This window comes from Rhincodon typus, chromosome 1 (genome assembly GCF_021869965.1).
Source record: "Rhincodon typus isolate 14 chromosome 1, sRhiTyp1.1, whole genome shotgun sequence".
NCBI classification, from domain to species: domain Eukaryota; kingdom Metazoa; phylum Chordata; class Chondrichthyes; order Orectolobiformes; family Rhincodontidae; genus Rhincodon; species Rhincodon typus.
The window spans coordinates 73,332,139-73,346,665 of NC_063332.1; the positions used below are offsets into that span (position 1 = coordinate 73,332,139).

The 14,527-nt window shown below is 39.2% G+C and overlaps 1 protein-coding gene across 1 annotated transcript in view; it reads left to right on the plus strand.

Annotated features, from left to right (window-relative positions):
• LOC125484037 (zeta-sarcoglycan) overlaps positions 1 to 14,527 on the plus strand; it is a 905,082-nt gene that overhangs the window by 765,518 nt on the left and 125,037 nt on the right. Inside the window, exon 3 of the mRNA XM_048601198.1 lies at positions 10,938 to 11,039. Within this exon, the coding sequence (XP_048457155.1) occupies positions 10,938 to 11,039 (102 nt within the window). The remainder of the gene's footprint in view (positions 1 to 10,937; positions 11,040 to 14,527) is intronic.

A 14,527-nucleotide genomic window follows, 5' to 3' on the forward strand; every position in this document is an offset into this window, starting at 1 on the left:
TGCTTGGCCTGCTGTGTTCATCCAGCTCTACACCTTGTTATCTCAGATTCTCCAGCATCTGCAGTTCCCGCTATCTCTGATATAGGCCTTACTCAGTACGGTATGTGGCTTGGAGGGAAATGTACAGGTGGTGGAATTTTCATATATCTGTTCTCATTGATTTTCTAGGGGATGGGTTTGGAAGGTGCTGTTTGACAAGGCTTGGTGAGTTATGTAGTGTAACCCATTGCTGCCACTGTGCATTAGCGGTGCAGGGAGTGACGTCGAAGGTGTTAGATGTGGTGTCAATCAAATGTGCAGCTTTGACCTGGATGGTGTCAAGTTTCTTCAGTGTTGTTGCAGCTGCACTCATCTAGCTCAGCAAGGAGTATTCTATCACTGTCCTGACTTGTGCCTTGTAGCTGATGGATTAGCTTTAATGAATCAAGAAATAAGTGAGTTGCTGTAGAGCCCCCAGCCTCTGACCTGCTTTCGTAACTGCAGTATATTTATGGTTAGACCAGTTCAATTTCTTGTCAATGGCAACCCCTAGGATGTGGGTAAGGGAAGAGTTCAGCAATGGGAATGCCATTGAACATCAAAAGGGAAAACTTTAACTTCTCTCATTGCAGATGGGCATTGCTTGGCATTTATGTATTTTGCATATCACTTGTTTTATATCCAAGCCTAATGTACTGCCTAGCTCTTACTGAATTTGCTTCTGTATCTGAGGAGTGGTATAATTGTCAGAAAATAATTCATTCTTACCTCTGACCATGTGGCGGAGGGAAGGTCATTAAAGAAGAAGCTGCAGATGATTGGTCCTAGGACACTACCTGAGGAATTTCTGCAGTGATGTCCTGCAGCTGAGATGATTAACATGCAACAACCATAACCACATTCTGAAAAAAAAAGCCCCATTCTATCAAAGCTTTATTGTCATGCACTCATCAGGACAATTTATAAAAAATATCAAAGTTAGGGGAAATAACATTTATACTGTATTAAATTTAATTTTTATTGATTGGTAATTGGATTCTGATTGTTAGAAATGTTACCATGAAAAATGCACCAGCTTAGTGATGACTGACCGTTAACTATCAAGCATTGTTCAAATTTTAAACCTGGCAGTTTAACATTGGTCATGGCATCGATCCAAGAAGTGAATCAGAGAATGGCTGTCACTTATTTTGTTGCATGAAATTGGTGTTGTTTCATTAATGTTATTTCTGTCTACAAATAACAGAGCCCTGTGTATTCATATATGTTGGTCTCAGTACACATGTTTGACACAACTCACAATGTGAGGACAACTAGCAATCCTAAACTAGTTGCAAATGTAATTCTTTGCGTACTTAGGATAATGTGGCAGATTTTATTCAATTGTAGAATTACATCTAATGTTGAACAAAGTATCCTGCTTGTTGCAAACAGCTGGAAGGACATGTTATTTGTTAAAATCCACTTGTTTTGGGGACATACAGACCACATACCTGGCATCACACTGAAATTCATATAATGCATTACTCATTTGTGTAATAGGTAGTATATGTTTTTGGCTTGATGGCAGTATCCAATTAGTGGTGAATATTAGTCATGTTACCCTGTCATAGAGACAGCATGAAACAGACAGCCTCTGCTGTTGCTTCGAAATTTTGGGTACTTTACCCTTCCAGGGCAACCTGAGGTAGATTGGTTACTTTTTCAGACAAAAAGCAATGGACTTAGGCCTATTCAGGATTTTCTGTGATATACAGTGAGAATTGAGCTAATCAGGGTAGCCATGATCCTGCAGTATGCCTTTTGAAAAACTCCACAGAGGCTGGTATTCTGTCACCAAGTCATCCTTTAATTACACGTGGACAGTCTTTGTCATTGATCCAGCTCCCTCAGAGCCAGCTCGCGGATACTCCTGTTTATATCTGTCAGCCAGGGCTCCCTGATTGGACTAGGATAACACCCCCAATCAGGGAACTCATATTCTATGAGGTCCAGTTGGCTGACCTCGTTACAATCATTACACCTTTAACATGCACTATTTCAACATCAAGCTTGCCAGGTGCACCAAACTCTTGGACCCTATTTACAAGGTTGTTAATAAGGCCAATCCTATAAAGTGTGCAATTACAGGAATCCCAGGAGTCACTCAATTGTTAGATTGGTTTTATCATCCACTTCTTGAGATCACATTGAGTGAATCTAATTGTTTGCAGATTATCATCTCTCATGCAGGATATCTCAGAAGAATGTCAATATGGATCATTCGTTCAGCACTTCTGGCTGAAAATGCTTGCAAATTCTCCAACTTTATCTTTTTCCTTTTACACCAATGTGCTGAGCTCCCCATCATTGAGGAAAGGATTATCTGTGGAGCCTCCTCCTCCTCCAACCAATTGTTTAAAACATGTCCACCACCTCTCATGACTGGATGTGACAGGACTGCAGAGCTTAAATCTGATCTGTTGGTTTTGGGAATGCTTAATACTGCCTCTGGCCTGTTCCTTATGCTATTTGGCATGCAAGTAGTCCTGTGTTGTAGCTTCACCCAGTTGACACATCATTTGTAGGTTGCTATTGCTGCTCCTGGCATGCCCTCCTGCACTCTTCACTAAAGCACAATATTTATGAGAGTTGTTCCAATTCACTCTAAAATTTTATAGAATTAGTATGACAATATTGTATCTGATTAAGTAGATATGGAAAATCAAAATGTTTTCTGTTATTCAAGGCTATTTTCAAGATTCTATATATCGAGAATTACTGAGATACTAAATTCTTCATAAGCCTTTTGGCGCAGATTTTTTTTAGTAGATCAAAAATTCCAACACTTCAATTGAGGTGAATGAGAAATCTAGAACTTTGGGTCTTGGTGATCATAGGTTATATGGCCAAACTTTCTTGTATTTATTTAAGACTATGTTAACTTCCTAATATGTTACGTCTTGCTTCATTTGAAATAAAAAAAAAGATCCATACTTTAAAACATCAGCACCAATGGCTTCCAAATTTGTAAATCCAAATGGTCTGCATTCTTATTACATTTTCTACTCAACCTAATGAGCAATATTGGAAAGGAAATAATTTGTAGACTGATGGGTTGAAATAAGGTGCTGATAGAGACTAAATTGTTATTTTGTAGTTGAAAATTATTCTTTCCACATACTTCTGCAGTGATTTTAATTTGTAACACTGTGAAGGCTGGTTTTAAAGTGACTACAAGGTTCTGGGAAAACAAGCAATAATTTCCAAGTAAATATTTTAAACACTAAAATATTTTTGGAGACAAACATCCCCCAAAGCACAGTTTATTTTAGATGAACTTACCTCTGTCTACACAACCTGTAAATATGAATTCAACAATCCTACAGATCACTTGTGGTGGGAGATATATGCACATGGTAGCCAAGCAGAGAATGAGGCTATAACAAGCTATAATAGCGCAGCGTGCCCAGGAGTCACAGAAGCTTTTTCCACCAAACACCACCCCCATCCCCTAGTGAATACAGAGCTAACTGCAGAGAGGCAATATTTGTGTCGCTACATCTTAAGCCAGTGAGCTTCATTTCACAGGAATTGTTCTCAATTTGTTATTTACTGCCAAGGTCTGTTCCTGGAATGTAATGAATATTTGTTTTCTACCCAGGTTCTTGACAGAGATTGAAAGATATTATTATGGCAAAAAGCAGGAGAACCCCTCTGCAAATCCACTTTAATGCATTTTCCTTTCTTGTACATCACTCTGGTGAAGAATTTGAATTCAGTAACAATGCTGTTTGTGCTGACGTTTTGGGTCTAGACCCTTCTTCAGAAATGGGGCTGCTGTGTTCATCCAGCTCTACAGCTTTCCTGCTCCTCTGATGCTGCTTGGCCTGCTGTATTCATCCAGCTCTACACCTTGTTATATCAGATTCTCCAGCATCTCTAGAACTCCACCTCTTGCTTTTTGTACACCTTTGCAGCCGTAACTTCGTATTCCTAGCTCTGTTCAATCTGCCTATAACCTATGTGTCCTTGTGTGTTATGATCTGCCTGTACTGCACGCAAAACAAAACTTTTCACTGTGCTTAGGTACATGTGACAATAATAAATCAAATCAAATCAAATCAAATCAAAAATCAGACGTCAATGTATTAAGAGCAGTCCGGTGTAGATCTAAGTACAAATTAACTGAGGATAATATCTTCTGAGGAACAAAGAGAAACCAGTGGATTTAGTATACCTGGATTTCAAAAAGGAATTGATAAGATGCCAGGCATAAGGTTACCACGTAAGATGAGGGCTTACAGATTTAAGGATACAGAAGGCTTACAGGTATTAGCATGGACAAGACGCAAAGAATAGTAACAAAAATAACAAAGGGAGGCAATGGCCTGGTGGTATAATCATTAGAGTGTTAATCCAGAGACCCAGATGGTGGAAGTTGAATTCAATAAATATCTGGAATTAAAAGTCTAATGATGATCATGAATCCATTGCTGATTGTCAGTAAAACCCATTTGGTTCACTAATGTCCTTTAGGGAGGGAAACTGCCATCCTTACCTCGTCTGGCCTACATGTGACTCCAGACCCACAGCAATTGCCCTCTGGGCCATCAGGGTTGGGCAATAAATGCTGGCCTAGCCAGCAATGACCTCATCCCATGAATGAATTTTTAAAAAGGGCATTTTCAAGTTAGCAAACTGTGACTCATGAGTTTCAAAGGGATGATTGGGGACTTAGTTATACACTCCATCTTAATGACCTGATTAAGATGAATGCCTGGAATTGTAGCAAGTCTGGTTGACATGGGAACCCTGTAAAAAATGGTGGGTGAGTCCTGATTCCTGGATTCCCAACTCCATCAAGTGCTTTACAACTTCAGCTATTAAAACTTTGAAGGGTCTGTCCAGCAGGAGAAGAGATTAATGAAGAATCTGTGTGTTTTACGTCCTAGTGTAGCTGAATCATTATTGTTTTGTGTCCCACAAGAACTTGAAAATGGCAGTGAAATGGTGAGAAATAAATAACATTGCTTTCAGAAATGAAACATTGAGGTATATTTGGAACAAAAACAAAGTTGCTGAAAAACCTCAGCAGGTCTGGCAGCATCTGTGGAGGAGAAAACAGAGTTAATGTTTCGGGTCCGGTGACCCTTCCTCAGAACCTGAGGAACCTGCAGCTGAGCTTTTCTAGCAACTTTGTTTTTGTTCCTGATTTGCAGCATCCGCAGTTCTTTTGGTTTTTATTGAGGTATATTTGTCCACTTCCTGCAGATAACATTTTAAATTGGAGATGGACTGTGAGATGCACACAATGAGACTCTTCAGCTCATAATTAATAACAGGAATTCTTACACTAAGTACACCAATACTTCAATCTCACCGAAATTAGCACTGAATCAAAAAAAAAGGATCATTACAGGGAAGTTTCTTTTGGAAAAGAATAGTATCAGGTCCTTAATAAGCACAATAACTGAATTGCTGATGACTATTGCATTATCTAAACCAGTTTGGAGATGCAATTCTAGGATCAGACTAATCAGACACACAAGCCATGATATGGAATTTCCTAGGTGGACAATCATACTCATGATGATCACATACCCAAACTACCACGCTGAAGGAAATACCAGTAAAACATGGACATGATGGAAACTGGTCCAAATCATCTTATATAACTGAGTGGAACTCCAATATCCCCAGTATGTTCACTTCCCAGTGTTACTTTTTTTCACGGTTTCTTCCCTCATCTGGTTTTGCAGTTAAGATGGCAATAAGCACAAAAATGGCCTTGCTTTGCGCCGTGGAGTTGAATAATTAACTTTTTAAACACGTGATCAAAATGATGATAATCTCAGCAAAAATGCATAAACAACCCATTTCATACTCAAGAAATATACAATGAATTAAACAATCAACTTCTGACAATGTAAACAAGAAGCAAATAAAACAAATGACCAATATTGCATGAGTTTGAGGCAACAAGCAATCAAATGTAACTTTAATGATGCTGCCATTTTAAATGTGAAATCAAGCTGTGAATGATTGAAGGTTATTTCCAGTCAAATAAGCTAAGAAAGATTCAAGGAAGACTATAGGAAAGCCTGCCAGAAACAGCTCCAGGCATATCTAAAGATGAGACTACCTGCATGTTAAACAGCTTAAGCAGCAAGTGCTACGTAGGTCTAAGTAATTTCATAAACAACACACCAGATCTAAGCTCTGCAGTTATGACACATCCAGATGTGAATGTGGCGCACAGCTAAATAACTCACTGGAGAAGGGGGCTCCATAAATATCCCCACCCTCAATGATGGAGGGAGACCAACAGAACAGTGCAAAAGTCAAGGCCAAAGCATTTGTAACAATCTTCTGTTGGAAGAGCCAAATAGATAGACCATCACACCTTCCTCCATATTTCATCTTTGTTTTATTTTTAAGGCCAGTCCCTTCAAAATTGCATTACTATTTCTTGTAAATATTATTACCTTGCCCACCAGCCTTGCCTTCCAGCAATGCCTTCATCCCTCAGCCTTACATCCCAGTGTTGCCTCCCTCACCCAGAGGGAAGAACCTGTAAAAAAAAAGTAATACTTGGAAATGGACATATTGCTCATAGTGGAGTACTTTTCTGAGTTATATAAGGCAAGTCGGACCAGCGTGCGTCATTTTCAAGTTTTGCTGGCATTTCCTTTTGGGCATGACTTTGCTTTCTAAATCCTGGCCTTGCTTCCCTCCATGCCTCCCTCCACCCTTGTCTTAGCCTTGCCCACATCCTCACCACTCCCTCTTCCTCATGCGACTCTCTGTTTTAAAGTTAGGCTGCTCTCTTTGATAGAGTTCACACTGAAGTAATCCATCCTGTGACAGAGGTTGGTCAACAGCTTTGTGCATCAACCAACTATTACAACTCAAGGAGTCTGAACAAACTGGAAAATACTTGCATAAAAATATTGTAGAAGGGATATACTGTATTGTATTTCTTAGATATTTAATTATGCAGTTTATTTTCCAAGTTATTTCAGCAAGGAATGCAGTCCTGCACATACAAGATACAGTATTGAAGATTGTGTATGGCTTTTTCTGGGCAAAAACATGTCTGAAGAAACCTAACTCTGGCTTTAACATTGAATCCTATAGGACCCCCTGATTCAGTTAAAGTCATTTCACTTAAATCACAATTTTCAGAAAGAGAAACACAACTTTAAGTGAGGATGACCTACATTTGCGAAAAGTCACCTCCACGTAGGCTACATTCCCTCTCTCCATTGCTGTGGTATATGTACTTGGCATCTTTCCAGAGATATAATAAAACAAGGGACTACAGATACAGGAGGTCTGAAACAAATAACAACAGAAATTGCTGGAGATACTCAACAGGTCTGGAAGCATCTGTGGAAAAAAACAGAGTTAATGTTTTGAGTTCTTCTTCAGAACTGAAAGCAGCTGAGAAATGCTGATGTTTATACTGATGACAGGGGTAGGATGATGGTCGATTTGGAGGGGGGAATGGGGGGAAGGGTGAGAAGAATAGATGGAAATGGTGCCCAGAGAAAGAGAGAGGAAAATAGGAAGGTTAATGCATTCAACAAATTCCAGCTTCAAATTGAGCTTGAAGAAGAGGTATTTTAGATCTCTTCTGACCTTAAACTTCCCAGGAACTGGGAATGATACAACACAAAATTACTCAGTCCCTGCATCTAGTCTGTCCAGCCCTATTAGAATTTTGTACCTTTTAATCAGATTACGCCGCAATCTTCTAAACTGTGGTGAATACAAGCCCATTCAAACTAATTTCTCCTCACATTGCCATCCCTGGTATCGGCTAGTGAACCTTTACTACACTGTCTCTATGGCAAGTATATATTTTCTGAGATAAGGAGACCAAAGCTGCATACAATACTGCAGGTGTAATCTCACCGAGGCCCTGTATAACTGCAATAAGACATCTCTACTTCTGAACTCAAACCTTTCTGCAATGAAGGCCAATGTACCATTTTCTTTCCTAATTGCTCACTGTACTTGCCTTTCTACTTACAACGATATCCAGATTCCTTTATACATCCACACTTCCTAATATATCACTGTTGAAATAATAGTCTTCCTTTCTGTTTTTCACACCGAAGTGTATTACTTCACAGTTAGCCATATTGTACTGCATCTATCATGTATTTGTTCAATCATTCAACATGTCGAAGTTATCTTGAACCCCTTTACATCCTCCTCACAACCCACAAACCTGCCCAATTTTCTGTCATCAGCAATCTTGAAATTGTTGCATTTGATTCCCTCATTCAGGTCATTTAAATATATCGTGAATAGCTAGAGCTATAATTATCCAAGGCTTCTGTCTGTATAGGACCTACATTTGACTTGACTTTATTTTTCTCTCTTCACATACTTATAGTAAGCTTTTATGGTCGGTTTTTACGTTCCCTGTAATTTTATTCTCTTACTCTATTTTATCCCTCTTGATCAAACTTTTTCTCCTCATTCACTGAATTCTAAAATGTTCCCAATTCTCAGACTCACTGCTTATTCTGGTAATTTTATATGACTTCTCTTTGGATCTAATATTAATCATAATTTCTTTTGTCAGCCATGGTTGACCCATATTTCCTGTTTTAGTTTTTTCCACCAGACTGTGACAAATCCATGCGTGCATTCTTTAAATATGAGCCATTGCCTATCCACTACCAACCTCTTTAGTAAGGTTCCCCAATCCATCCTTGTCAATTCATGCCTCATAACCCCATAGTTCCCTTTATTTAGATTCAGGATCCTACTTTCAGATTCTACTACGTTACTCTCCATCTTAATTATAAATTCTATCATATTATTGCCGCTCTTCCACAAAGGACTTCACACAACAAGATTGTTAATTAATCCTTTCTCATTACACAGTACCAAATCTAGAAAACAAAGTTGCTGGAAAAGCTCAGTGGGTCTGGCAGCATCTGTGAAGGAAAAAACAGAGTTAACATTTCAGGTCCAGCGACCCTTCCTCAGAACTGATTTTTTGAAGAAGGGTCCAGACCCGAAACGTCAGCTTTCCTGCTCCTCTGATGTTGCTTGGCCTGCTGTGTTCATCCAGCTCTACACCTTGTTATCTCAGATTCTCCAGCATCGACAGTTCCTACTATCTCTGAGTCACCATTGCTAGTTTGATTTGTCTAATCTATATATTAATTAAAGTCACCCATGTTTATAGTTGTTGTCTTATTGCATGCATCCTTGATTTCTTCTTCAATATCTTCCCTTACATTCCTCACTGGCTGGGGCTCTTTTTACATCCTCTAACAATGTTTCTTGTCCTTCTGTTTCATATCTCCACTCATACAGATTCTCCATCATGATATGTAAAGCCAATATCCTTCTCACAATTGCATGAATTTGCCTCCTTTACTGACAACGCTACCCCACTTCCTTTCTCTGTCTGATGATCAACATAATTGCTAAAATGATCATGAACAGTCGGATCAAATTAAGGTAAATGTAGAGCAAAACATGAAATTCAAAGTTACATCATTAAAGCCATTATCTCTGCGCTCAGCAAGTAAATGTACCAGTGGAACAATACGGTGTCAAATGAAATTAGAGACAAATGGAACAGTTACAATTTGGTGGCAAAATAACAGCAGCATAACTTATGATGCTGTAATTAATCTCTTGAAAGACTCCCCTTCAAGAGAAGGGATATGTGCAAGAAAATAGTGAATAATGGCACTTTCTTTGCTCTTAACAGTATACTCTTGTAAATATAGATATGATCAGATTTGTCCATATTTGCCTTACTTAGTTTTCTTTAAAAAAAAATCATGGGATGTGGGTGTCATATACTAGGACGGCATTTATTGCCTATTAATAATCAACCACATTGTTGTGGGTCTGGAGTCACATGTAGGCTAAAGGATGGTAGACTTCCTTCCCTGAAGGACATTAGTGAGCCAAATGGGTTTTTGCAACAATGGTTATATAATCACCATTAGTGCCGCTTTTAATTCCAGATTTTTTTTTGTTTTTTTTGTTTGGATTCAAATTTCACCATCTGCTAAAATGGAATTTGAATTCATGTCCTCAGAGCATTAGCCCAGTGTTCTGGGTACGAGTCCAGTAACATTGCCAATGCACCACCATGACAATGCTTGTATGCGTGCTGCAGGGCCTCATTTAGTTTGCAAGGCTTTATTTCTTTTGATAACATTTACCTAATCACATTGCATGTTTGAGCATTTGAAAAATGGTTCAGCTGGGCCATAGTTTTGCATTTTTCTGAATTAAACTAGATTGGATACCTGGGAATTTCATTTCTAGTCGAGAACTCATTAATGCAACACATGGTGTTGCGCCCTGACCCAAAATGTCGACTTTCCTATTCCTCTGATGCTGCTTGACCTGCTGTGTTCCTCCAGCTCTACACTGTGTTAGAGAATGCAGCACATGCTGCTGTCATTTGAGCTTGGGAGAAAAAAGGAGTGAGAAGTGCAGTAATATTGTTTACATCAAAGGTAGTGACAGAAATGTATTCAGTTATAGTCAGTGCAAAAACATTTTGAAGGGCTTAATATAAAAGCTGCTACTTTCTTAAATTGCCTCAAAGGTTTGTTATTGCAAGGAAAGCAGTTGTTGTGCATTACTGTCCTAATCCTTTAGCTTTAAATTGACTGTTCACTTAACAAGCAGGACATAATGTAATTCCTGGCAATACAGTGGCTTACAGCTACCGATCTCGTGTAACCGACAGAAAATGTTTTAACCGACTAGACTATGTAGTAACAACATGTCACTAATGGTCACAACCTATGCTGTCAAGTTACATTTATGGGTTACTTAGTCACATCGAGCAACAGAACAGCATATTGTAGCTTTTCATCAAGGGCTGCCTATGAACCATTCTCTTGATTGATGTTGTGGCATGAAAAGATAATTCTATTTCATCCTTCAAATTTTGATTAAATGTGTTATTTAACTGATTGCAGGATGGAATGGGTAACCTGAAAATCACAAATAAAGGGGTACGGCTGGAAGGCAAATCCGAGTTCCTCCTTCCATTATACATCAAAGAAGTTCACTCACGAAAGGTAAGTGAGAACGTTCCTGGCTGTAGTATAATTAAAAACAATTTTTTAAAAGATAAAAAACAGGCATTGTTGAAATGAGACAAATATAGGTAATGTTAAATGTGAAACAAATTTCTTAACTAAGACTTTAATTATCATTTGGAACTGTAAGCTTTATAAGTAATGCTACAGACAGTTGACTTAATGTGGATGCATTCTTTTTAAGGATATGAGGAATGTTTTTAGAAGGTAATTTACTAAATTGTAGAAATTAGCCTAGCAAGCTATGTTATCAAGAATAATTATGCCAATTGTGACAAAGTCTCTTCAAGGGCAACTAGGGACGTGCAATAAATGCTGGCCAGCCAATGATGCCCACAATCCACAAATAAATTTAAAAACCCATTGGGAAACTTTCAGGTTTATATTTGTGAAATATTATGTTTCTCTCTTCCTTTATTCTTGAATGTCTTGAATGTTTCCACCCACCCCCCAATTTTGGACCATATATTGAGTCAGACTGGCATACAACATTGCTCAGAATTCATCTGTTGTGTGAGGGAGAATGGTTCAGATATCGGTCTTCCTTTTCACTGTTGGATCCTAGTGAGTAATAGCACGGCTTCTGTTCAGATTAAGAGCTTACCGTATGGGAAACTGTCAACACAAAGCTCATTTCTTACCTATCCGTCTGTGACAATTACACCCCTACGGTTTTCTGTGATGTATGTAAAATAATTGTTGGGAAATTGCCTGCAACATTTATCTACACAGCTTATCAAGGCTCTTAATAACTAAGAAGTAACGGAGATTTAGAAAAGAAGTCAGCGATTTAGATCTGCAAAGTATTTTTCTCCCTCAAGGACCTGGGGTTGAAGTTTCTGCCCAGTTTTTGCCAGTTAGGATATTTAAATATTTAAGTAACTAACAGCTGTTGAAGAGGCACTCAGAAAGTGTTCTGCCTCATTTAGTTTGACTTTTGCCATCTAAAGCAAATTAATCTGATTTTTGAAAGCTCACGTTATCACTTGAATTTTGTTGATGGCAACTAGAATAACTTACACGGTCTTGTAATTAAACACATGAACACAAAGGATGGAGCACGGATAAAGAGTGATGAAATTTCACCCCTTTCCCAAGATGGAATTAGAGGTGGGTGATTCATCAATTTAATGCTGTTAGCTAGCTTTCTGATCTGCTGGCTTCCAACCTATTTTCAGGTAATAGGCTTCTGTGCCCCCGGAAATGGATAAGGGGTGGTGAGGAGAGGGAACAGTAGGTCAGCAGTGGGCAGCAAACAAGCACAATTAATGTGTCAATTCAGGGCACAACAGACCGTTTGGACTGTTTTGGAGAGCAGACCCACCCCAAAATCCTGTAAATGGAATTCAGGAGGCCAGGAAGGCAAGAGTTATAACCTGCAAAGCAATCCAGCATGGATATGCTAGGCTGCAAGGAAAATAGCCACAGGTTATCAAGTGAAGAGGGTTTGGCTGTACAATTTGCTGCTTTGCATCTGCAGCCACACTATGTTTTGGACGATTTACACATTTTTAGGTGGTGACTCCGTCCTAAGGTGCCCTCACAGTGACAGCGTACACTACACCTGTTAAAAAAGGTTGTTCATCACCTAGATCCTCAATATCTCCCATTAGTCACTCTGGCTTAGGAATTCAACTGCTCTTCTTAATTGGATGGAGCTCCCAAAGATGGCTTTCTAATTGAATGTGTGTTCAAAAATCTCTTCCAGGGTACTGTCATAACCAAAACCAGACTCTGACTCTGAATTAAGCTCAATGTCAAGATTGGGATTTCAGAATGAAAATTCAGACCAAAGGCACAGACGCAGTCAAAGCACTAGTCATTACTAAACAAATTTATGTTAAAGCAAGTTTCAAACAATACTGCTAAATATGGAAATACCACCCAACAACCCACCACACAATTGCCCCTTGCCTTCAAGGGTGGTGTTAAGTTTTATAACTTGGTCTTATTGCCATGACTCATGAGGACTAAGGGAGTTAGTTTCTTTTCACCAGGCAAAAAAAAAATGAATTAGATGTAAAGAAAATTGAGCAAGTCAATGAGGCTGCTTATATAGCAACACCCACATTTCTAATAATGGAAGTTAAAACCAATTCCCATGAATTCACAATAAGAAAGATGATATGTAATTTGTAATGGAATAGAACATTATACCAGGTAAAATAAACATTATTTTGTGGTTAAATTTCAAGACAGAGTAATTGGTTAACCACTGAAAACAGGCACAGGAGTCAAAGTATGTGATTAACATAGGGGATAGATTAAAGCTGGGTGCTGTTTGGTCTTTTAAATGATCCCTGCATGCAATGAGAACTCCCTATAATGTTGATGATCTGCAGGCTCAATACTTTGAGTTGCTCGCACTGCTTAAAGGAAAGGTTCATTGTAGTTACAGGAAGTGAAGGAAGATTTTTCAGATGTCAGTCCAGGTTCCGCTGCTTTCAGCAATGGCTGGACATGTAAAAGTCTGAGCATCACTGGTTTCAGATAAAGCATTGAAAGTTTTAGTTGAAGAGATGACAAAAGGGGTTGAAACTCGGGAGGATTTTCCCAAATTTTGGCTGAGCATCAATTTCAAGAAGTGTATTGGAAAGTTTCTGGTTACCTTTACTTTAATCATGGCTCCTTTTCAAATGCAATTCTCCACTGCTCACCTCATTAATTGTGCATCTCACCTCCATGGCACCAGAACCATGTCATCTTGCACTCAGTATTGTTGGAAGTGCACACCAGTATCAGGACCATATGGCATTCAGGTCTTGGTGTTTAAACCCCAGCTCTACATCTTGTCAAACACTGTAAGCCAGGACTTGCCTTAGTGTCTTGTTGTACAATGCCAAAGAATATGGCCAAGAGAGGCAAGCTGGCATCCCACTTCGCAGACAGGGACTGGGAGGTCCTGATGGATGATGTGATGAAGATGAAGGCCAACAATTTCCCCAGGACTGCCAGAACAGACTATCCCACCAGACACTGCCAACCTTATCTGGAGTAACCACCCAGTTCAGTGCAGTGTCCACAGTACAGAGGAACATGCCGTGATATCATTTTTTAGAACAATATTACAAGAATGTTAATGATGTACTGCTCTACCAAGTTAAATGCCACCATCTTCTCTCTGCCATCTCACACACTACCTCTACCACAGCACCCATTTGACGCTGATCTACCACTCTCAGCATTGAATGCCACATCTTTCCTCAATAACTTCCATGCCCTACTCCATGATTAGTTATCCTTTCCATCCTTGACCCCTCCTGCCCATTCACTTGGGTCACCTCTCAGCCTTTCCTGATTGATGACAGAGCAGCCCTTTGACTGATTTATGTGCAGCTCCTGGCTGACTTACCAATAATCCCTTGATTAAATGCATTTGACCTGCAGGACTCACGGCTGCACAATCATCGAACTGTAAGTACACTGCTTCCCGGACAGGCAGACCAACCATGATCAAAGACTTAGAC